The 25,223-nt window shown below is 40.1% G+C and overlaps 1 protein-coding gene across 1 annotated transcript in view; it reads left to right on the forward strand.

Annotated features, from left to right (window-relative positions):
* The first annotated feature begins 20,448 nt into the window (after positions 1-20,448).
* Positions 20,449-25,223, forward strand: part of PHYHIPL (phytanoyl-CoA 2-hydroxylase interacting protein like) — a 193,338-nt gene continuing 188,563 nt past the window's right edge. The window contains exons 1-2 of the mRNA XM_060768957.2: positions 20,449-20,561; positions 21,516-21,602. Coding sequence (XP_060624940.1) covers positions 21,599-21,602 — 4 coding nt within the window. The 5' untranslated portion in view covers positions 20,449-20,561; positions 21,516-21,598. The remainder of the gene's footprint in view (positions 20,562-21,515; positions 21,603-25,223) is intronic.

Consider the following 25,223-nt stretch of genomic DNA (forward strand, 5'->3'; position numbering starts at 1 on the left):
GAGTTGCAACAGTTTTGTTGTTTTGGATTTATTTTATTGTAATGTACTGTTGGGCTTGGCCTCATGTAAGCCACCCCGAGTCCACTTTGGGGAGATGATGGTGGGGTATACATAAAGTTTATTATCATCATCATCATCATCATCATCATCATCATCATCATCGGGCCAAATAAGCACATTATAATGTGGGATCTGTCTCAGTTTTGCCAGAGGCACCCAGATGATGCTTCCAGTGGAGCCAAATTAATTTGGAACAAACCAGAGTTTCCTTGGTTTGTTCTGAATTAATTAAATACCTGGTAAGAGCTGGATCTAAAGGTAAGATCAAGGTCTTATCAGGTGTGGGCTTTGTATGGAATGGGGACTTCATTACATGATTCCTAGGCATAATCCACACAACCATCTTGATTTTTCAGGCTCCAGGAGCCTGAAATACCAAGAGGGCACCCACCCCTCTCCCCAAACCCCAAATGTACACCTAAAAATAAAGTTAAACTTACCTTCTTTCAGCTCTCCATCTTGTTCCAATACAGAGGAAGCCTGTGAGGACAGTGGGACTAACAGGTCTGTGTGGGGACCTGCAGTCAGTTACCACAATTTTTATCCTCCCATTTAAATCCTAGATTTTGGTGCTGTCTGGAAGCTCCCAATGTGTTCTGTCGTGTGCTGGGCCTGTAACAGCTGTACTTTTCTATAGGGTGTATACTTTAAGCCCAGTGGGAAGCCAGGGGTGCCTCAAAGAGAGGTTCTCAGGGATTTTTCTGAAGTGATGGTCTTTAGAGTCTTTAATGATGCAACAAAGTCTTTATTATGGAACAAACAACAAATCTTCAATGGCTCAAACAACACTTCAAGGCTTTCTTATTCTAGTCTTCAATGGGCTGGCACCTGACTTTGATTAACTGAACTTTCTCTGTAGGAAAAACCCTTTTTAACCTCTCCCAGGCTGTTTACTATCTATGCCTCATCGGTGTGGGTCCTACTACTGACTCTAAATGCGTCTGGGTATCGAGTAGACCTACCAGCTGAGGCTTGAAGATATTTCAGCTGGAATTCCGTGGATCTGTAATGCTGTCCTCCCTCAGAGAATTCTTTGAAACTTCAGGGCTGTTTTCCCTCTGATTGCTGTGAGGCTGAGAGGCTGTGAGCTCTCAGCCAGAGCCTTGGGACCTTTTCCCTGGAATTTCCGTTTCTGTTTCCCTGGATGTTCTTTTTCTTGAGAAAAGAAGCTTTTCTACGGGACGAGCTGGTCTACGTCCTATAGTTTAGCTTCCTTATGTGAGACTGCCCCAAAAATGGCTCCTTTCCCTCCCAGAGCCCTGAACAAGGGGCGGAACCAAAGCTTTGATGGACAGGAGGCCTGCCCTATGACTGCAAACAGATAACAGAAAGGAAATAAAATTGGACTCCTGGTACAGATGTACCAGCACACAATGTCTAGAGCCTTCTCTGCCAAAGAGTACTGGTGCTTCACCAAACTACAAATCCTGGAATTCTATAGCATTGAGCCATGGCAGTTCTAGGAGTGTCAAATTGCATTCATTCTACTGTGCTGATACACTCTAAGGCAATTTGTGCAGCTAGTGATGGTTAGTACAATCAACCTATAAACCTCCCTGGTTGTTGTCATTGTTGTACTCGCTGATGTTGTTTTTACTGAAAATGAGAAAGCTTTGCACAAAAGGTTTTGTGCTGATTGAAAAGTTGTCAGACTTGGGAAAAGCTCCAAGCTTAGAAATGTTACTTTTTGGGATATCCAAAGTTGCTACCTGAGGTATCTGCCTGCCTTACTCTGTCAAATGTTAGAGCCAGCCTTGCTGATGAGTAATGAAGAAGGGGAAACAAAACTGTTGATTTGAGGCATTGAATACAGCAGAGATAAAGCTAGCTGGACTATACTGATCCTTTAAAAAACAAAACAAAAGAGCCTTGCAACTCGAAACTCTGCCTGCTGAAAAGCAGAGATTCTCATTAATTGCCTGAATTGTTTAGTAGTCCAATCCAGTATAAAAGTTCACATTTCTTTGTTTTCATTGTACAACTGTCTCTTTCCCATTTACCAGTACTATTCAGTTCAATTCAGTACTATATTTGTAAGAAAATGTCTTCTTTGGTTCATTATAACTGAGAATAAAGAAGTGAGAGACTACGATGAGCTGATGGGTTTTGCACACGGAAGGGAGTCCCACTCTGTATTGTTTCTAAAGTTCTTCTGTACTCCAAAGAATTTTAGGATCATTGCCAGAGTTTCCAAGGAAATAGATGCCTTGCCTCAATGGCAACACAGAATAGCTGTGCTTAGAGTTCTGGCATCTCGGAGAGACTTCTTCCATGCCAGTTTGAAGAGCAGAAGAGCTTGAAGTAATGTAATGAACCTCTGAAGATGCCAGCCACAGATGCAAGACAAATATCAGGAGAAAATGCTTCTAGAACATGGCCATAGAGTATGGAACCACACAACACCCCAGTACTGTAATGGCATGACATAATATGATTTGATCCCATAATAGTTGCAATTTCCCACCCACCTCCTTTCTTTTGTAAAAAAAAAAAAAAAAAAGGGAGGTGCGACTATTATAGGAAAAACAGGCAAGGGAAAAAACACCTTTATTTATTTATTTGTTTATTTATTATTCAAACTTATATGCCGCCACTCCCCTAGGGCTCGGAGCGGCTTACAAAACAAACTGGAATTTCACTATAATATCTCAATACAGCTCAATACACAATATACTATCTATATTAACTCAATATAGCTTACTCAGTTTATCTATAATGTATAATATGCTATCTATTAGGCCTGGGTAACAACGGAAAAAATTGTTTCTAAAATCGATTTGTATTTGGGGTTTTTTTTTGTTTTGATATTTAAAATAATTACAAAATTTTCCTTTTAAAAAGTTCGATATTTACGAAATTTCGTAAATGTGAAAAAAATTACAAAACATTAACGAATCGATTTCCGAAACAATAACGAATCGATCCGTTAATGGTGGACGCGACCGCGAAATACGCTAAAAAACCTCCAAAAACTTCTGAAGCTTCCCTCTCCCTCTGTTGTTGACTGTTGGTGTGATATTATAATTTTTTTTCACTAATTAAACAAAAAACTTGCCCCAGACATGCGGAAATAATAATGAAACGACCTCAGAACAATAACGAAACGAATACAATAACGAAATACGAAGCATTTACAAAACATGTTTAAAAATTCGTTTTTTAAAAAAATTGCTCCAGAATGGTTCGTTATCGTTTTGTAATTGAAAAAATTAACGAATTATTAACGAATTACGAATTAACGAAACGAAACCGCCCAGCCCTACTATCTATAGCTTAATCTAGCTTACTCAATTTAGTTTTTACAATGGTTCTCCCAGAGCTAAGTGCCTAGCCATCAGCACGTCTGAAGTCTTTCCTCAAACTGAAAAGGCAGGGGAGAATCTAAAATGGAGATCTTTCCCTGGGAGAAGAGGTGGTCCCTAAACTCAAAGAGCTGCTCTCTAAGCCAATGGTTGCAAAGAGGCCTGCAGACTCTGATACTATTAACTTTTAAGACTCTTTCAAAGCTGCAGCAGCCCTGGGAGAAAATGCAAGAGGAAGCAACCTCAAGCAACTTTAAAGTGAGGCAAATCAGGCTCCTGGGAGACGGAACACTGCCTACTAGGCTTGGGTAACCACGGAAAAATTTGGTTCTAAACTCGTTTCGTTTTTAGGGGGGCCCTTGCGTTTCGTTTTTTTAAAGAATTCTGAAATTTTCCTTTAAAAAAGTTCAAAATATACAAAATTTCATAAAATTACGAATCGATTCGTTAATGGTGGACGCGATTGCGCAATATGATTAAAAAAAACCCTCCAAATGGGACAGGGGGGACTTCTGAAGCTTCCCTCTCCTGCTGTTGTTGACTGTTGGTGTGATAATTTATTTTTTATCACTGATAAAACAAACAACAACCCTAAAACTTGCACCAGACATACGGAAACAATTACGAAACAATTACGAAACAATTTTGAACCAATTACGAAACAATTGCGAAACAATTGCGAAACAATACGAAATAAATTGGAAAAATTGTTTTGATTTTTAATTACTCCTCACAGTAGTCCTGCATGGCTCAATATTGGATCGTAAGCTAATTTAAATACGAATTAATAACGAATTACGAAATTAACGAACGAAACCGCCCAAGCCTATTGCCTACTGGTAAATCATGGGTGCGACTATTATGTGAGAAATTTAAAAATACTGAAACCGGAACCCAAAGTATAGGGTGCAACTATTATGTGATTGCAACTACTAAGCAATGAAATATGGTAGTTCAAAATAACATAAAGTTAAAATAACCAGAGCATTCATACTGGTTTTAATGAGCAAAGATCTGCAGTTCATAAGCAGGAGAAAAATGCACAAATTCATTTTCTGAGGAGGCCTCTGATAACCTTTTTACATGCTGTAATCTATCTGGAAACCACATGTGGAATTTCAAAGGAACTACTGGAGGAAGTTTTGCAGTGCAGAACTGTGTGTATGAGTAATTGTTCAAAGCTAACAAAATGTTATTTTTGAAGGCACTAGGCTTTTGTTTTATGAGTCTGAATGGATAGATCTCTTAGAAGCCTTTTAGTTATATCTTCAGGTGCTGCAAATGCTGTTGTAGCATCATCAATCAGCTCATACATTCTGGCTAACTGAAAGAACAATTGGTCCTTGGGCTTCTTTGGGATGAAAGACTGGGTATAATTCTCCAGGAGTCCATTGTAAGTAACAAGGAGTGAGCTGGTCATAATGGAGGAACATCAGTTTTTGTTCTCTGGAGGAAAACTGCCTTTTAGACCTTCTTCTGAAAGGGAGAAGAAATTGAAGTTCATAAATACTGGAGTGTTGCTCATTTTTATGTTACAAAAGAGACACTCTATGAAAAAAAATGCTGCGGGTAATACCATTGCTTCTTTGGAAACAAATATTTTTGAATATTCAATTGTATCCTGATAGTGATAGAGAATGTGTAGGGACTTATTTCAAATTGAATCTGAATGGCACCTGAAAAATCCCTATAGGTAGTCTGGCAGCAGTAGTCTAGATAAGTTCTGATTGACTTCTACACAGAAGAAATAAGAGACATAAACACATCAAATATTTTATTCAAAGTAGAGTTAACGCTTACTTCTTGGGAGGAGAGCAATGTCCAGTCTCGGTAAAATAGTAAAGAGTAGAGACATCAGACTGGCAACAAAGATCCGCCTAGTCAAAGCCATGGTATTCCCTGTAGTCACCTACAGATGTGAGAGCTGGACCTTAGGGAAGGCTGAGTGAAGGAAGATCGATGCTTTTGAGCTGTGGTGTTGGAGGAAAGTGCTGAGAGTGCCTTGGACTGCGAGAAGACCCAACCAGTCCATCCTCCAGGAAATAAAGCCCGGCTGCTCACTGGAGGGAAAGATACTAGAGACAAAGTTGAAGTACTTTGGCCACATCATGAGGAGACAGCAAAGCCTAGAGAAGACAATTATGCTGGGGAAAGTGGAAGGCAAAAGGAAGAGGGGCCGACCAAGGGCAAGATGGATGGATGGCATCCTTGAAGTGACTGGACTGACCTTGAAGGAGCTGGGGGTGGTGACGGCCGACAGGGAGCTCTGGCGTGGGCTGGTCCATGAGGTCACGAAGAGTCGGAGACGACTGAACGAATGAACAACAACAAAGAGTTAACACTACTATTAGAGTTATCTTAAATATCAACAACAACCATTCTTTATTGATTAGTCAATTTTGACCATATCAAAACATGCAAAACATACAAAACATACACACTTGCCCATACATACAGTAAAGCCATATATGAATACAAGGCATCCCGGCCTACTGGCCTGTCAACCCACTCCTAAATGATTGTGCAACTACAAGATAAAAAAAATTAAAAGATTAAACATTGATTTAATTCCTTAAAGTAGGATTTGGGCAGGGGCACGGGTAGGTAAAACTAGTGGCATGTCCATATTAAGTTTTTAAGTTTGAATTTTGTTGATGGCAGCAAGGCCACCTCTCTCTGCTTCCATCTTCTCGTGGATGGCCAGTGCTTTTTGCGTAAAAAGGGTCAATTTTAAAATAGAGTTTTTATCTGAACCCTGATGGAGGATGTGCAATTTCTCCTTATTCTCTAAATAAGTATGATTCTCCAGCAGAGGCTCTAGGTCAGGGGTCCTCAAACTAAGACCCGAGGGCCAGATACGGCCCTCCAAGGTCAATTACCCAGCCCTTACCCAATTATTATATTGTTTTTTGCACTACAAATAAGATACATACAGTGTGCATAGGAATTCATTCATATTCTTTTCAAATTGTAACCCGGTCCTCCAACAGTTTGAGGGACTGTGATCTGGTCCTCAGTTTAAAAAGTGTGAGGACCCCTGCTCTAGATAGTAAGACCGGATCCTGTTGTAGTAGGGACATTTTAAGAAAAAATGTTCTGAGTCCTCCACTTCTGCATCTCCCTCACAACACCCACAGATTCTCCTCGTGTAGGGAATATTCTGATGTCGTCCCAACTTGGACTTGATGTCGAGCTGCTCAAATCTAGCCCGGGTAAAAAGTTTTCTAATATATAGTGGGAGTATAAAAGAGAGGTAAGGTTCCATGCCCATGTTACATTTAAATTTGGGCAGGTATGAAGTGGCTCTAGCTTGCGCTATGATCATTAGATCATTTTGTGCAGCAATGTCAAGGGCTCTTTGATATACAATTGAGCATACATTTGCCCCCAAAATTTATTAACTCATGGGGGACAAAACCTAACCTTCTGACTGTGACCAAATCTGCTAAGCCAAGATGACCACTCTTTGTGGTTTTCTTGTTCTAGAAGGCATATGGCTGGGAGTCTGTGTGGTTGCATTTGTCTTATTTTGTACCACCAATTGATCTGCCTCTTCAGGATTACAGTAGAAATTGGGGCTACTCCCATCTCTGCTCTCACTGCAGCTGACAGGGATGATCTCTCCACACCTAAGCCAATTTTCAGGTAGTGCAGTTGGAATCTATCAATAAGGGGTCTTGCTCACCCCATATTTCAGCTCCATACAAAGAGGTGGGGAACACCTTTGCGTTAAGAACCTTCAGAAAGGGGTGAAAGGAACCTGGGTGATTGTGGTTGCATAATTTATGAATTGCCTGTGCAGCATTATCAGCTTTTGCAATGCTTAATTTTAGGTGTTGGGTCCATGCCCCAGATGCCGCAAAATGAAGACCTAAGTATTTAAATGTCCTCACTTGCTCCACTTTGTGCCCGTCAAGGTGCCAGTTGGAAGCCTTAGCTTTCTTACCAAAAACCATTATTTTGGATTTTTCTTTATTTATAGTGAGGGCATTTCAGTACAATATTGAGTTTTTGCAGGGACCTCCTTAATCCAACTGGGGTGGTGGATAACAAGACTGTTACAGTATATGATTTTGTAAGTCTTGACAAGAATCATCTCTTGCTTATATGTGTGTTGAGGAAGAACACATGGACAATGTAGCAATCAAGTTAAGGTGAATGTATATCAGGTGAAGGTTTTCTTGATGCAAGTTGTAGATGAGATGGAGTGATCAGAGATGGAACTACTCCACAAAGATTGCTGGAAAGAAGCAGATTAATACATTGCGTTGTAAGTTTCCTTTCTCCTGCAATGGACAATGTGTTTTCAATGCTGCTGTATTTTTCTTTATAAAGCTACATGTATTAACTACTCCAGAGTAAAGACATTTTTTCCTTTTATACTCTGTGTACTTCAACTTGGGGTCTGGAGCTGGGAAGGCTGCTGGGTAGCTTCCATATAAACTAACAAACCGCAACAGGTTATGGGCCCAGTCTGCCCAGCTTGCCCAGCTTGCCCAGTCTGACCAGATTGCCCAGTTGGATATTATTTTTCTCCAGTTCCAGTTTTGAAGACATTTGGTTTTGCTTTGTGTGTTTTGTTGGCAAAGCAAGAAGATGGATACTGGAATGAATTTTGTTTTCCCTGTGGCCAGGTTAAATGGCAATAACTATTCCATTTGGAAAGTCAGAATGGAAAGTTATTTGAGGAGAGAATCCTTGTGGGAATGTACAGAGAACCCAGTGCAGCAGCCAGCTACAGCAGAGCAGCTGAGAGCTCTGGAAAGAGCAAGGTCTACTCTGATGTTAGGAGTTGACGATGACCAATTGGTTCATATAAGCAGTCTGCCAACTCCCAACGCAATTTGGGTGAGACTCAGAGAAGTATATGCTTCCAGTTCGGCAGCAACAGTGGCTGTACTGGCAAGGCGACTTTACAGGAAGAGACTGGAGAAGAATGAAAGTCTGAAAGACCATTTGCAGATATTGCAGAGTTTGTTTTTGCAATTGGAGGAGAGAGACTTTCATCTCACAGAGCCAAACAAATGTTTCATTGTCTTGTCATCCTTGGATGATTCGTTTGACGGGATAGTAAATTCCTTGGAATCACTCCCACAAGCACAATTAAACCTCCAATATATTTGTGCTAGACTTCTTTCTGATTGGGAAAGGCGAAGAGATCGTTGCCTGGAGACTGCAAACACAGCAGGGTGTTCTCAAGGAAAGCAGTCAGCCGGAGTTGCACTCGAGGAGGAGACAGAGAAAGTTTGTGTGGTGAGAAGGTGCTTCAATTGTGGGTCTCCAAAACATTTAAAGAGGAATTGTCCAAAGCAGCAACAGAAGAAGCAAGGGTGGAAGAAGGTGAACCAGAGGAGGAGTTCCTCGCATGTCAGCATTGTGAAGTCCCAAGGGAGTCCAACAGATGAAGACATATTTTACGTGGACTCTGGATGTTCACAGCATATAGTGAACAACAAAAGTTTGATTTGTAATCCTGTAAATCCTAAATGTTCAAATGTTACCCTTGCAGATGGAAAACAGTACAAAGTACAGGGGCAAGGGGAAGTTTATGTTAAGCATTTGGGTAAAACATTAAGGAATGTATTTTTAGTTCCAGAGATTGAGTACAATTTATTATCAGTTGGAAAACTGGATAAAGAAGGTTATGAAGTTAATTTTTCTGGAGGAAAAGTCAGAATTTTGAAAGGGAATAAGTTATGTGGAACTGGTGTATTACAAGGGGATTTGTATGTGTTAACTTCAGGAGGTAACACAAGTGATGTAAATGTAGTAAGTAAGAATGCTCCATTACACCAGGGATGCATTCATGATTTACATAGAACATTAGGTCACCCAAGTTTCAAAGTGTTGTATAAAATGCCAGAGTTTAGTGAAGGCATAAAATTTAAAAATTGCACGAAGTTTCTAGATTGTAATGTATGTAAGAAAACTAAAGCACAGTCAGCTCCAATTAGTAAGAAAAGTTTAAGAAACTCAGAGGAAAAGTTTCAGTTAGTACATGCTGATTTAATTGGACCGTTTCAACCGAGTAAGGGTGGAGCCTGTTATATACTGTGTATATTAGATGACTATTCTTGTTTTTCTTGGTGTTTTTTGTTGAAACAAAAGAGTGAAGTTTTTGAGATTATTAAGAATTGGGTGGCATATGTGAAGAGACAATTTGGAGTAGGAGTAAAGGCTCTCCAAACTGACAGAGGAGGAGAGTTTACCTCACATAATTTAGAAAATTTTCTGAAGAAAGAGGGGATAAAGCACAGACTCACATGTGCTTATCAAAGTGCAGAAAATGGAAAGATAGAAAGACTGGTAAGAAAAGTTCAAACAGTGAAAGATTCTTTGTTAGAAGATTCTGGATTATCCCAAAATCTATGGGGAGAAGCAGTAATGACTGCATGTTATTTAATTAATAGACTCTGGTGTGAGCCTATTCAGAACACTCCTTATTTTATGTTATATGGCAAGAAGCCTCCATTAGGGCATTTAAGGAATTTTGGGACACAGGCATGGGTGTTCATACCCAAACCATTGAGAAGGAAAGGCCAAGATAAAGCCAGGAGATTAACAATGGTTGGCTATGCACAGGGAGCCAAAGCTTGGAGATTTTTAGATAATGAAGGAAACATTGTTATATCAAGATCTGCTAACTTTGCCTGTACCCAGAATTGGGATAAGATTCATGCTAATCAGGAAGTTTTCTTTCCTATTTCAAAAGAGGAAACTCATGAGCAAGGTAGACAAAACACAAAGCAAGAAAGTGCTACTACACCTCAACTCATAAGTAAGCCTATAATTAGAAAATGTAAGAGGCCTAGGCCCTCAGATGAGGATGATGAGGTGAATGAAGATCCTGGAGAGGGAACTAGTCAGGAAATTTTACTCAGAAGAAGTGAAAGAACCAGAAAGAAACCTGACAGGTTCACAATACAAAATGTAAGAGTATGTTTAGTTAATTATGAGCCTCAAAGTTTTGAGGAAATAGAAAGTTTGCCACAAGAAGAGAAAGAAAAATGGTTAGAGGCTATAGATGAAGAGATGAAAAGCATGGAAAGGTTAAATGTGTATGAACCTGCAGATTTACCAAGAGGGAGTAATCCTATTGACACAAAATGGATTTTTAAGCAAAAGATTGATGCTAATGGTCAAGTAAGGTACAAAGCGCGTCTAGTTGCTAGAGGGTTTACACAGATTAGGGACATAGATTACACAGAGGTGTATTCGCCCACTGTTAGTCCTAATTCTGTAAGATTGATTTTAACTCTTGCAGCATGTTTGAATTTAAAGGTATATCATTTTGACATAAGTACAGCATATCTGAATGCTACTCTGAAGGAGAATATATATATTGTACCTCCACCAGGTTCAAAGTACAGACATACCAATACGTATTTTAAACTGAATCGAGCCTTATACGGATTGAAGCAGGCCGGACTTCTCTGGAATGATTGTTTAAATGATGTTTTGACCAAAATGGGTTTCCAGAGAAGCAGAGCAGATCCATGCGTGTATGTAAGAAATGTACAACATGATTATCAAGTATTGTTTGCGTATGTTGATGATGTATCATTTTTGGCTGAAACTCAAGCAGAAATTGACAAGTTTGCAGAAGAGTTAGGAAAACATTTTAAGTTAAGAAACCTTGGTCCAATTCAATATTTTCTTGGTGTACAAATTATGAAAACTGAACAAGGTTTTGTGTTAAGCCAAAAGGGGAAGATAATGCAGATTTTGGAAAAACTAAACATGAAAGAGTGTAAAGGTGTTCAATCACCCATGATTTTAGGTTTTCAAAACGAAGTGGAAAATGCTGAAATGTTTAAAGAGAAAGCCTTATACAAGAGCATTATTGGTCAGTTATTGTACATATGTAATTACACCAGAGCAGACATTGCATTTGCTGTAAATTTTCTAAGCAGATATGCAAGCAACCCAACCATTGCTGCATGGAATGGACTTAAGAGGGTGGCAAGATATTTAAAGCAAACACAAGATTTTTGTTTGGCATTAAGTCCAGATGATTCACTATCTTTGCAGGTATATACAGACAGTGATTTTGGCAACTGTACTGATAGGAAATCGACAACAGGGGTTTTAGTTAAGTTTTCTAATGCTGTAATTGACTGGAAGTCAAAGAAGCAGAGTTATGTAGCTTTAAGTTCCAGTGAGGCTAAGTTTGGTGCACTTAGCTTAGCATATACAGAGATTTGTGTAATCAAACAACTGCTTAAAGACTTGCAAATACCTGTTGAAGATCCAACAACAATATATGAGGATAATCAGACATGCATCACAATGGCAACACAGGCCAGAGTAAAACAAAGAAGCAAGCATGTAGATATTAAGTACAGTTGTGTAAGGGATGCAGTGAAAAATGGTGAAATTGATATAGTATATTGTAATACAAATCTAAATCTAGCTGATGTACTAACTAAGCCATTGAGTGTACAGAAACATCAGAATGTTTTGAATGATTTGGGAATTTTTGAATGTACCATGTAATTGTATTATGTATTGTGTTTTCCTCTACACACAAGGAGGAGTGTTACAGTATATGATTTTGTAAGTCTTGACAAGAATCATCTCTTGCTTATATGTGTGTTGAGGAAGAACACATGGACAATGTAGCAATCAAGTTAAGGTGAATGTATATCAGGTGAAGGTTTTCTTGATGCAAGTTGTAGATGAGATGGAGTGATCAGAGATGGAACTACTCCACAAAGATTGCTGGAAAGAAGCAGATTAATACATTGCGTTGTAAGTTTCCTTTCTCCTGCAATGGACAATGTGTTTTCAATGCTGCTGTATTTTTCTTTATAAAGCTACATGTATTAACTACTCCAGAGTAAAGACATTTTTTCCTTTTATACTCTGTGTACTTCAACTTGGGGTCTGGAGCTGGGAAGGCTGCTGGGTAGCTTCCATATAAACTAACAAACCGCAACAAAGACTATGTCATCTGCATATATCAAAATATTTATCTCCCTATCCATAATCTTTGGACTGTGACATTCTTTCATATTCAAGTATTTCACAATATCATTAATATAAAAATTAAAACAGAACGGAGCCAACAAACATCCCTGTCTCGCACCCCTAGTTGTAGGTATTCCATTGGAACTTAAATATCAAATGTGTCTTTGTATGGAGGAGCAGCAGGGATAGCTTTCTGACTGTTCCAGACAAATGCTTCAGCTGCTAGAGGACAGAGTTGAATGTAGGCAGGTATGCTAGATTACTTTCCAATGATGAGGAAGTCACACGATCGTGTTCTTTGCCTCAACCTGGCAACAAAATATCTTGGGTAGGCTCAATCTCTTCTTCCTCATTGCTTCCTGCCTTAGAGCAGTGTTTCTCAACCTGGAGGTCGGGACACTTGGGGGGTTCGTGAGAGGGGACCAACCAAGCTTCCTTCAGAAGTGATAGAAGCAGGCAACCATCAAATTAACTCTCTCCTGTGTCCCCACTAAATGAGCCTATAAGAGCAGTGGGATGGAGAGAAAGACTTCCCATAAACAGTGTAAGCCTCAGGCAAATACATAGAGGAAATAGAGGCTTTTTAGATAGTTGAACTTAAGTCATATAGGTATTTCTAGATCACTAGCTGTCCCCTGCCACATGTTGCTGTGGCCCAGTCTGGTGATCTGGAAAATAAATTAATGAGAAAGTATTGGTTTCTAATATATGTAATTTCTTTATGCTTGTGAGTAAACAGTATTTGATTACATTTTCTTGCCCTGGTGAACAGAGATGGACTGGATGGCCTTAAGTATTTTCTATTGGTCATAGGGGTTCTGTCTGGGAAGTTTGCCCCAATTCTATCATTTGTGGGGTTCAGAATGCTCTTTGATGGTAGGTGAACTATAAATCCCAGTAACTACAACTCCCAAATGTCAAGGCCTATTTTCCCCAAGCTCCATCTGTGTTCCTTGTTGGGCATATGGAATATTCATGCCAAGTTTGGCCCAGATCCATCATTGTTTGAGTCCACTGTGCTCTCTGGATGGAGGTGTACTACAACTCCCAAACTCAACGTCAATACCCACTAAACCCTTCTAGTATTTTATGTTGGTCATGGGAGTCCTGTGTGCTACGTTTGGTTCAATTTCATCATTGGTGGAGTTCAGAATGCTCTTTGATTGTGGGTTAACTATAAATCCCAGCCACTACAACTCCCAAATGACAAAATCAATTTTTTGAGTGATGGTCACTCCTTGGGTTAGTAGGTGTCTTGTGACCAAATTTGACAGCAATTTGTCCAGTGATTTTTGAGTTATGTTAAGTCCACATACGAATATTACATTTTTATATATATAGACTAGCTGTCCCCTGCCACACGTTGCTGTGGCCCAGTCTGTGTGTATGTGTTTTGCGTGTGTACAGGTGTGTATATGTGTGTGTATATACTTGTGTATATTTATTTTTTATTTATTTTAATTATTTGTACCCTGCCCTTCTCAACCCCCACAAGGGGACTCATATGTGTATATATATATACATATATGGAAATGAGCACTAACCCCCAGAGTTGGACATGATTGAACTTATTGTTAGTAGAAAACCTTTACCTTTTCCTATGTGTATATATTTGTGTATATGTGTATATATTAGGCCTGGGTAACAACGGAAAAATTTGTTTCTAAAATCGATTCGTTTTTTGAGGGGTTTTGCGTTTCGATTTTTAAAAGAATTCCGAAATTTTGCTTTTAAAAAGTTCGATATTTACGAAATTTCGTAAATTACAAAACAATTATGAAATAATTACGAAACAATTACGAATCGATTTGTTAATGGCGGATGCGACCGCGCAATACGCTTAAAAAACTCCAAATGGGACAGGGGAAACTTCTGAAGCTTCCCCCTCCCTCTGTTATTGACTGTTGGTGTGATATTTATAAATTTTTTTCACTGATTAAACAAACAACAACTATAAAACTTGCCCCAGACATGCGGAAATAATAACGAAACGATTTCAAAACGATAACGAAACGAATACAAAACGAATCCGAAGCAATTACGAAACGAATTAAAAAATTCTTTTCGTTTTTTAGATGCTCCTGAATGGTTCGTTATCGCTTCGTTATAAAAAAAAATAACGCATTTTTAACGAATTACGAAATTACGAAACGAAACCGCCCAGCCCTAGTATATATGTGTGTTTGTGAATATATATGTGGTTTTGCGCATGTCATAGAATCATAGAATCAAAGAGTTGGAAGAGACCTCATGGGTCATCCAGTCCAACCACCTGCCAAGAAGCAGGAATATTGCATTCAAATCACCCCTGACAGATGGCCATCCAGCCTCTGTTTAAAAGCTTCCAAAGAAGGAGCCTCCACCACACTCCGGGGCAGAGAGTTCCACTGCTGAACGGCTCTCACAGTCAGGAAGTTCTTCCTCATGTTCAGATGGAATCTCCTTTCTTGTAGTTTGAAGCCATTGTTCCGCGTCCTAGGCTCCAGGGAAGCAGAAAACAAGCTTGCTCCCTCCTCCCTGTGGCTTCCTCTCACATATTTATACATGGCTATCATATCTCCTCTCAGCCTTCTCTTCTTCAGGCTAAACATGCCCAGCTCCTTAAGCCGCTCCTCATAGGGCTTGTTCTCCAGACCCTTGATCATTTTAGTTGCCCTCCTCTGGACACATTCCAGCTTGTCAATATCTCTCTTGAATTGTGGTGCCCAGAATTAGATGCATGTGTTGTAATGTGTGGGTTTTTTTTTTTTTTGCTTTTTAAGTCCCTTCCACTGTGTGTTTTTTTTAGTGTTTTTATGAGTGAAGGACATACATTGGGTTGTTAAGTATATGCTGTCCAAACTTGGTGTCAATTCATCCTGTGGTTTTTGAGTTATGTTAATCTCACAAATGAACATTACATTTTTATTTATATGGAAAGATAGCCAGCACTTTGGATTATGCCTAGAAACGATGCAGAAACAATTGATGCTGATTCAGCAAGGAAATTATGCAATTTTCTTTCCCTAAAATGGATAATTACAACACATTAGCTTATGCAACCTAAAGGTGATGAGTTATATCTCATCTTGGAAGCTAAGCAAGGTCAGATCTGGTTAGTTCTTAGGTGGGAGACTGTCAATGAACATGCTATGTTTCAAAATGTATGCTATGTTTCAAAAGAAGGAACTGGCAAAACTATCTCTGAATGTTCCTAGGAAAGCACTAGGAAAAACATGGGCTACCACAAGTCAACAGGTGCCTTGAAGGCACATGCACATACAGTTTACAAGAGGACCATTCCTATTGGCGATGAAAACAGTGCGAACTGGCTTGTTGATTTAGGTTAATACAGATGCCAGCATTTTTGGACTCATCTTTTGGTTGTAAAGACTCACACTCTTCAAAATCTACCTCTATAACACTGAGTGTGACAGTACAATGTGACTTAACAGTTAATTATTACTCTGTCTTGATACAGCATGAAAAAGAGATTAAGGTTAAGTGACACTTTTGTGCCATGCTGGAGATCTGTGAAAAATGTCATGCTTGAAATGTATAATTAAGAACAACATGTCCTTGCTGTTAGAGCATGTGGTCTGCCAGGGGAGATTGCTTGCTTGCTGCCAGGACTTATTCTTTGCTGTTCTGGGCATCCATTGTGTTTAATGCTAAGCACAGTGCCAGGAGCCCACAGCATACATATTTGGCTTTTGAGCTGAACTATGCATATGTTATTATTTTATTTTATTTATTTATTTACAGCTTTTTATATTCCGCCCTTCTCACCCCTCAGGGAACTCAGGGCGGATTACAGTGTACACATATATGGCAAACATTCAATGCAAACATATATGGCAAACATTCAAAAATGTCATGCTTGAAATGTTAGAGCATGTGGTCTGCCAGGGGAGATTGCTTGCTTGCTGCCAGTATTTATTCTTTGCTGTTCTGGGCATCCATTGTGTTTAATGCTAAGAACAGTGCTAGGAGCCCACAGCATATATGGCAAACATTCAATGCCAGTTTTTGACAGGCAAACATATACAGACATACACAGAGACTATTTTAACTTTTTCTGGCCGCCAGGGGAGCTGTTGCTTTCTTCGTCCATCGTCCATCTGCGATGCTGATGAAGTACTTCCACATTCCCCGCATGCTTCCCCGCTGGAATGCTCTGCTGGAGTCTTTTTTATGGCGTCATAAATTAGTTAATTTAGCCTCCCCACACTTTAAGATTGTACCTAATTTTCCTACTTGACAGATGCAACTGTCTTTCAGGTTGCAAAGGTCGACAACAGGCTACACACAATTGGTTGGAAACCCACTCCAACCCGGGCTGGCTTCGAACTCATGACCTTTTGGTCAGAGTGATCTTAATGCAGCTGACACTCAGCCAGCTGCGCCACAATCCCGGTGCTATTATCTATTTTATGTTGAATTCTGTCAATTAAACAAACCAACAACCAGGCATGTAGCCGGGGGGGGGGGGGGTTCAGGGGCTTCAGCCCCCCCCCCCCCCCCGAAATTCTCATGGTGGTTCGCGAAAAGGCCTTACTGGTGCATTATTTAAACTGTTATGTTTATTCATATCATGATCTGATCACCATACTCAATATATCCCATATGCATGGGGGTATGGGGAAATGATACAAAGGTTTGCTAGAGTAGACCCTCTTTCACTCAGACTCTGCCCCCCCCCCAGAAACCCCCCCTGAAAAAACTCACCCCCCCCCCCCCCCAAATCGAAATCCTGGCTACCGGCATGCCAACAACCAAGTCGACAACAGGCTACACACAGTACCTGGGTACCATTCCTGGAGGAATATGTGCTCTACATGGGATTGCCTTTAAAGACTGTTAGGAAGCTCCAATTGGTCCAACAGGCAGCAACCAGGTTGCTCACTGGAGCGGCATACACGGAGCATACAACTCTCCTGTTATGTTAGCTCCACTGGCTGCCAGTCTGCTACCACGCACAATTCAAAGTGCTGGATTTAGCCTATAAAGCTCTAAATGGTTCCAGCCCAGTTTACCTGTTTGAATCTAATTCCCCCTATGAACCACCTTGGAGATTAAGATCTTCCAGGGAGGCCCATTCAAAGAACCTCTGCTTGAATGCAATGTCATTATCTTTTCACTGGAGCAACTGAAGCTGAGATGGAGAGAATGAGTGTTCAGTCCTTCTGATTTTAGCAATTACACTTTTGTTGGAATCTCGGAATCTGCACATAAAATTGGAATGCAGCGTGGCCCTCTATTGGAAATTGGAATGCAGCATGGACGGGCAACCACTTAGAACAGGCATGGGCAAACTTCAGCCCTCCAGCTGTTTCGGACTTCAACCAACACAATTCCTAACAGCAGGTAAGATGGCTAGGATTTCTGGAAACTGAAGTCCAAAACACCTGGAGGACTGAAGTTTGCTTGTGCCAGCTTGATAGCTGAAGTTGACGGCAGATATAATCCCACATCTAGAAGGCCACCCATTTCTAATCCTGATTTAAGAGATTTTAGGTAGCATTGCTGCAAAGGATCTCCACCTCTCATCTTAGAAAAGCTGGGTTGGAATACTGGGCCAGATGAATATTGGTCATAACCTATATGCAAATATGTATACCCTATTGATATGTTTATTCTAGAGAATTTCTCCTGCAATACCAAAGTGCAACAAGTAGGTCAGACAGACAATCATCTCCCCATTGGAGAGGGAAAGTCTAAGAATTCCCTACAGAAAGAGAGTCTCTTGGACAAGCCAGGGTTTATTCACATGCAGTTCAATGTGTGCAGTGGCACAGAGAGTCAGCTGGATGTGTGTGCCAAAGAACATAACAAAGGCCCTTTAATCTTTATAATATTAAGAAAACACTTGGGCACAAAACAAGAAGACACAAAACAAGAGTTGCTGCCTCGGGAGATGTTCAACACTATCACCACAAACTGTATCCCGAAGAGATGAATGTGACGAGTAAGTGTTAGGTAGGCAATGTTTATATTATTAATTCTAAATATGAATAGAACATCTATTCTCCTACTGTGTGTCCTATTGCAGCTACAACAACACAATATCTCCATGCATAACTTGGGAAAAACTGAAGTTTGCAAAAGTTCTAAAATATTTAGGGAATACAAAATAACCCAACAAGGATTGATTGACTTACTGATCAGGTAGTATTTGTGATAGTGGGAAGGAGTATTTAAGGAAAGAACATGGCAGGTCTGGTCACACCACTGAATAGGAATCATAGAATCATAGAATCAAAGAGTTGGAAGAGACCTCATGGGCCATCCAGTCCAACCCCCTACCAAGAAGCAGGAATATTGCATTCAAATCACCCCTGACAGATGGCCATCCAGCCCCTGTTTAAAAGCTTCCAAAGAAGGAGCCTCCACCACACTCCGGGGCAGAGAGTTCCACTGCTGAACGGCTCTCACAGCCAGGAAGTTCTTCCTCATGTTCAGATGGAATCTCCTCTCTTGTAGTTTGAAGCCATTGTTCCATGTCCTAGTCTCCAGGGAAGCAGAAAACAAGCTTGCTCCCTCCTCCCTGTGTCTTCATTTCACATATTTATACATGACTATCATATCTCCACTCAGCCTTCTCTTCTTCAGGCTAAATATTTATTTATTTACTAGCTTGGGGATCCGGCGCTGCCCGGGTGATTAGAGAAAGTGGGTAATGGCGGTTCTGTATGCCAAGTTTGGTCTTTATTGGTCATTGGATAATGGCTGCATTGTTTTCCGGAAGTGAGTGAAGGTACTTGAAGTGCCATCATCCATGGCCCTCCCTCCTCCAAACAGCATCAGGATATAGAGTGGGTCATGGGGGCTCTGTGTGCCAAGTTTGGTCTTTATCAGCCATTGGATGTGGGTGGCAGTGGTTTCAGTAAGTGAGTGAACGTACTGCAAGTCCCATCATCCATGGTCAACCCTCCTCTAAAACTGCAGCAGGATGTAGAATGGGTCATGGGGGCTCTGTGTCAAGATTTATTTATTTATTTATTTACTTTATTTATGTACCACTTTTCTCAGCCCTCAGGCGACTCAAAGCGGTGAACAACATCGATACAAAACATCATAGGGCAATTAAAAACAATTGTTACATAAATCATTAACATCAGAATAACAGTCATTAGCACCTCAACAGTAAAATCAGAATCCAGACTCATTATCCATTATTCCATTCCTATGTTCAACTACACTGTTTAATCAAATGCTTGTTCGAACAGCCAGGTCTTCACTTTCCTCCGAAATGCCAGCAGCAGGGAGGGGGCTGATCTGATATCTGCAGGCAGGGCATTCCATAGCTCGTTAAGCATGCCCAGCTCTTTAAGCCGCTCTTCATAGGGCTTGTTCTCCAGACCCTTGATCATTTTAGTCACCCTCCTCTGGACACATTCCAGCTTGTCAATATCTCTCTTCAATTGTGGTGCCCAGAATTGGACACAATATTCCAGGTGTGGTCTAACTAAGGCAGAATAGAGGGGTAGCATGACTTCCCTAGATCTAGACACTATGCTCCTATTGATGCAGGCCAAAATCCCATTGGCTTGTTTTGCCACCACATCACATTGTTGGCTCATGTTTAACTTGTTGTGCATGAGGACTCCAAGATCTTTTTCACACATACTGCTCTTGAGCCAGGTGTCTCTCATTCTGTATCTTTGCATTTCAGGGGAAGGAAGAAGGATTTTCCCCTCCCTTCCTAGCTACTTTGTTAAAAGTGTGGAAACTCTTACAGCCAGGGGGACATCTAAGATATCTGATTTTTAGAAGGGATCTTTCATAAGCGGAGTTTTCACCCACTTTCCCCATCGTCCCCCCAAGGACTCCTGGAGTTAACATTCAGTCAGAACTGGATATGTGAATAGCCCCCTTTCCCCATTCCAAAAAAACCCAAACTCCAAAAACCTCTGGTTCCAAGCCTTTCAGGTAAGAGAGACTCAATCTGTATAAATAAATGATGGACTAAATTAGCATAGTGGTGATTCCTTTATTTGGTTTTCAGTGTCTCACACTTTCTCTCCAGCAGTTCATCTTCAGACTGGCTGGGCACTACCACAGCTTACCAACAAGGCCCTTTTCTTCTTACAGCTCCACCCCTGCTTTTCATGTCCAGAGGGAGACAACTGGAATACTGAGGACTTCGCACTTAGGAAGGCATTGATTACTGGGCAGAAAGGAAGAAGAAGCTCATATCTGGAGAAGAGCAATTTCTTGGCATGGGCAAACAACAGAGCGAACTAATTTGTAAGTTATGGGAAGAGGGAACAGGGAGGGGAGGGGGAAAGAAAATAATGGGGAAGAAAAGGAGGTTGGGGTGGGGAAAGAGGCCCAAATGGGCTAGTGGATGGGTTTGGGGGTTACTGGAAAGGCAAAATGGTAACACTAAATCAAAGCCAGCAGAGGACATACCAAAAAGTAAGGTCTGTAGTAGACACATTTGTTTTGCAAACTTGTATATAAGTCACATGCAGATTCTAAACATTATCTGCTCCCACAAATTTATATGGCAAGGTTATTGAAAATATTCTGCAAAGTAAACAATGCCAGAATGTATTGTCAAAGGCTTTAATGGCTGGAATCACTGGGTTGTTGTAGGTTTGTTTTTGGGTTTTTTTTTGGGGGGGGGGGCTATATGGCCATGTTCTAGGATGCGGAACAATGGCTTCAAATTACAAGAGAGGAGATTCCATCTGAACATTAGGAAGAACTTCCTGACTGTGAGAGCCATTCAGCAGTGGAACTCTCTGCCCCGGAGTGTAGTGGAGGCTCCTTCTTTGGAAGCTTTTAAACAGGGGCTGGATGGCCATCTGTCAGGGGTGATTTGAATGCAATATTCCTGCTTCTTGGCAGGGGGTTGGACTGGATGGCCCATGAGATCTCTTCCAACTCTTTGATTCTATGATTCTGTGATTCTCTCCTGACGTTTCACCTGCATCTATGGCAAGCATCCTCAGAGGTTATGAAGATGCTTGCCATAGATGAAGGTGAAACGTCAGGAGAGAATGCTTCTAGAACATGGCCATATAGCCCAAAAAACCTACAACAACCCAATGCCAGAATTTATTGTACATGCTTTTTGACCTATGCTCCAACTCTTGAATCCTCCTCAATGCTGTCAAACAACCAGATTGAAAACGGGCTTTTAGAAAAGCAATTCATAGTTAAATGTTGTTTCTCCTCTCCCATTGAAATCAACAGGAGGGCTTATCTCTGAATATCTGCTCATCAACTGCTCCAGCTGTTCTCTGACAGGAGAAAGAAGAGAGGGTTGTTTCCATGGAATGAGTAAGTTTAAAAAAAGTTCTTGTGATATTTATAGAGAAATACATGTATATATTATCCTCTTTATAGCAATTTCAAGTGTTTTTCATGGGGCTTGATCCTTTTTATCTCTTAACTATATTACTTCAAACTACAGGGTAATAAATACTTGTGTGATGGAAGCTTCCTCCATCTAGTCATCTCACTAATATGCCAGTTTACTATATTTAGTGGGGATACAATAGACAACTATTTTAGTTCCTGTTCCCATTATGTGGAACTTACTGCCACAAGAACCTATTTTGGTTCCTTCCTTTCTTTGGATAACAGGCAAAAGAAATGTATTCAGATGGGCCGTTGGCATTTAAATTGGGTTTCTGCTGAACCAGGTGGATGCAGTTCTTTTCTCTATTTATGTATTTTAATGTGCAATTAATGTATTTTATTTTTTAATCGCATTTTTGCTGAATATTGTTTGGATCCTGGATTTTAGGAGAAATATAATATAAATCCAAAAAAATTAATAAGTGCTGGCATTTCTATTTTTGTGTGGAGTTGCATAGAGCTTGAAGTGGCAGAGTCTAGAAACCCATGGAGAGAATTATGGTTGAAGAAATTATCCACAGTCATTGCTTCATCCTATAGAATCTTATGATTTGTAGTATGGTGGGGTATTCTTCAGAACTCTTGCAGAAAATAAAGAATTTAATGTGTCACAGGAAATTCAATGTGCAGATTTGACAAATAGGAATTTAATATGATATTTATTTATCGTGTCATCAGCAACCATACCATTGTGTTACAATTCTAACAGAACAAAACAAACACACAGATTAAAAAGAAAAAGGAAAAAAACAGATTTTGCAACTTGGTAGTTGGTTAAATGTCCTTTGACCAGTATCTGGCTACTTGGAGTGCCTCTGGTGTTGCCGCAAGAAGGTCCTCCATTGTGCATGTGGCAGGGCTCAGAGTGCATTACAGCAGGTGGTCTGTGGTTTATTCTTCTCCGCACTCGCATGCCGAGGATTCCACCCTGTAGCCCCATTTCTTAAGATTGGCTCTGTATCTTGTGGTGCCAGAGCGCAGTCTGTTCAGCGCCTTCCAAGTCGCCCAGTCTTCTGTGTGCCCAGGGGGGAGTCTCTCATCTGGTATCACCCATGGATTGAGGTGCTGGGTTTGGGCCTGCCACTTTTGGACTCTTGCTTGCTGGGGTGTTCCAGCAAGTGTCTCTGTAGATCTAAGAAAACTATGTCTTGATTTAATATGATGTGTGGGAATGAATGGAAGAATGGAAGGATTTATGAATGGAGCTAATAATTTTGGAAATACCAGTATAATATTAAGGCCTGCAATGACTGACTACCTGCTTGCTGCTTTGTGATTAAACCTGTTAATGAGATCTAAGAGTAAACTCTGATAAGAATTGGGACAGTGATAACAGAAATGTTTGCAACATTCCTTATGTTAAGAAGGAAGTCAACATAAGATCAACACCAATCAAGAATATCAACATCTGGCCAGGAAACTGAGATGGAGCCAGGATAGAAAATGTCTATCATTAATTTACAGCTTTGGGACTACATCAACAGAATATTCCTATAAAAGACTCAGTCTAATAATGCTCAAATTGTGACAGACCTGAGGAGTCTGGTTCACCCGCTATGCTCTGCTCCATGGGAAAGAGAGAGATAGTGTACCTAAGTAACAGATATGATTCTGGTCACTTTGTGGCTTCTTTCTCAAGGGAAGAGGAAGAAGTACTTTTGGAGTCTTAGATTTTGTGCAAGGAGTCAGGTTCTGCTGTATGGAAAACAGAGATCTGGTCCTTGGCACTGTTCTTAGAGAAAGAAGTTTTGCCATTTTGGCATTTTGAAGTTTTAGCATTATGGAACTATGCTTTGGCAGGCTGCAGGAAAGCAGGGTCTGGACTAAGAGGTGCTTCTCCAAGGAGGGAAAAAAAGTGGTAATATTTTGGATGCATGTGGATGAATGCATGTACATGTGTGTGAATGTTGAGTAAAAATGTAATTCCCCTTTGTTTGTTTGTTGACCAATGTAATTGTAAATCCAATGTAGTTGCATAGAATCTGTATGTCTGCATGTCCAATGTCATTCTATGTCTAAATGTTTTTCTGTGATCTGATATAACCTCTCACACTGGAAATTGCAATAAAAAGAACCTGTATTTCAAAGTTATTGAAAAGTCATTCATGACAAATGGACATATATTAAGAGCCAGTCTTTTAGCAATGTGGAAAAGGTACAAGAAAGGGATACAGCCAAAAGAAAACCCTTATGGTTGTATCCATTGAAAGCAGTCCTGAGACCGGGTACACACATTGAATCTGGAACATACAAGGAATATCTGGTTAAAGAGAAGGGCAATGGATACTCAAGGAGAGAGAATAATCAGGAACAAAAGACTGATTCAACTTCTTCCAGTTGCATGACAGATTAAGGGAAAATGCAAAGATAGGATTTGCTTCTAAAAAATCATAGTTCGAATGTATCTTTGAGAAGGGTAACAAGGGCCTAATCTCCAAGCTTTATAAATATATTCTAAAATATAATTTAGTAGAAAACTGGATAAAAATTGTTATGATTATATGGGACAAATACTTAGGTAGAAATATTGCCTTGGAAGATTGGAAAATCTTTATAAAGGGGGTTTAGATTTTCAATGGTTCAATTAGAGAAAAGATGTTTAAAATGTTTTATAGAACTTACAGAATTATTGGCCAAAATAGAGAAAACAGGATGAGGGCCTTGCTGGAGATGTAAGAAGGTGAAGGGATCTTTTTTCCATGTATGGTGAACCTGTACCATTGTTCAAAAATTCTGGAAAAAGGTGGTGAAAGAAACAAACTATATGATTACAAAAAAGGTCAAGAAAAACCCAGAAATGTGCTTATCAGGACTATTTAGAAAGTGTATTAGTGCAGGAGATGAAGAAATTTGTCAACATTGCTTTGTTGCGGCAAAACTAATGCCTAAAACATGGAAGGGGGGAAAAGAGTTAACTATTGAAGATTGGAGAGATAAATTATTAGATCATATCCAAAAAGCCAAGCTGACAAATAGTAGTAGGGGAAGAAATAATGAAGAATTTATTGTCGAAGGCTTTCATGGCCAGAATCACTGGGTTGTTGTAGGTTTTTTTGGGCTATATGGCCATGTTCTAGAAGCATTCTTCAGAGGATGCTTGCCATAGATGAAGGCAAAATGCCAGGAGAGAATGCCTCTAGAACATGGCCATATAGCCCGAAAAAACCTACAACAACCCAATGAAGAATTTGCAAACAAATGGAGGCTGGCACTTGAGTATCTAGAAAGGAAGACAAAGGTAGATTTGATAACTGCCAGAAAGGGGATTGAGTGAAAGAAGACATGTTGCTGATTGGTTATGTGATCCACATTGAGGGGTGTCAGAGGTCATGGGGGTTGGGTTCAGCTAATACTGATTTTTCACATGTTTAATGAGTGTTTGCTGTATATTCTTTTGTAAACCTGTTTATTCTTTTGTATATATTTTTTCTTTTCTTTTTTTGGCATGGCACAGAGAAAGGGAAAGTGTGGTAGGTCAGTGATATGGGAAACAAATCCTAAGGAAAAGAAGAAGAATTGAGTACACTTAGAGAAGAGTCG

Source organism: Anolis sagrei, chromosome 3 (genome assembly GCF_037176765.1).
Source record: "Anolis sagrei isolate rAnoSag1 chromosome 3, rAnoSag1.mat, whole genome shotgun sequence".
NCBI lineage: Eukaryota > Metazoa > Chordata > Lepidosauria > Squamata > Dactyloidae > Anolis > Anolis sagrei.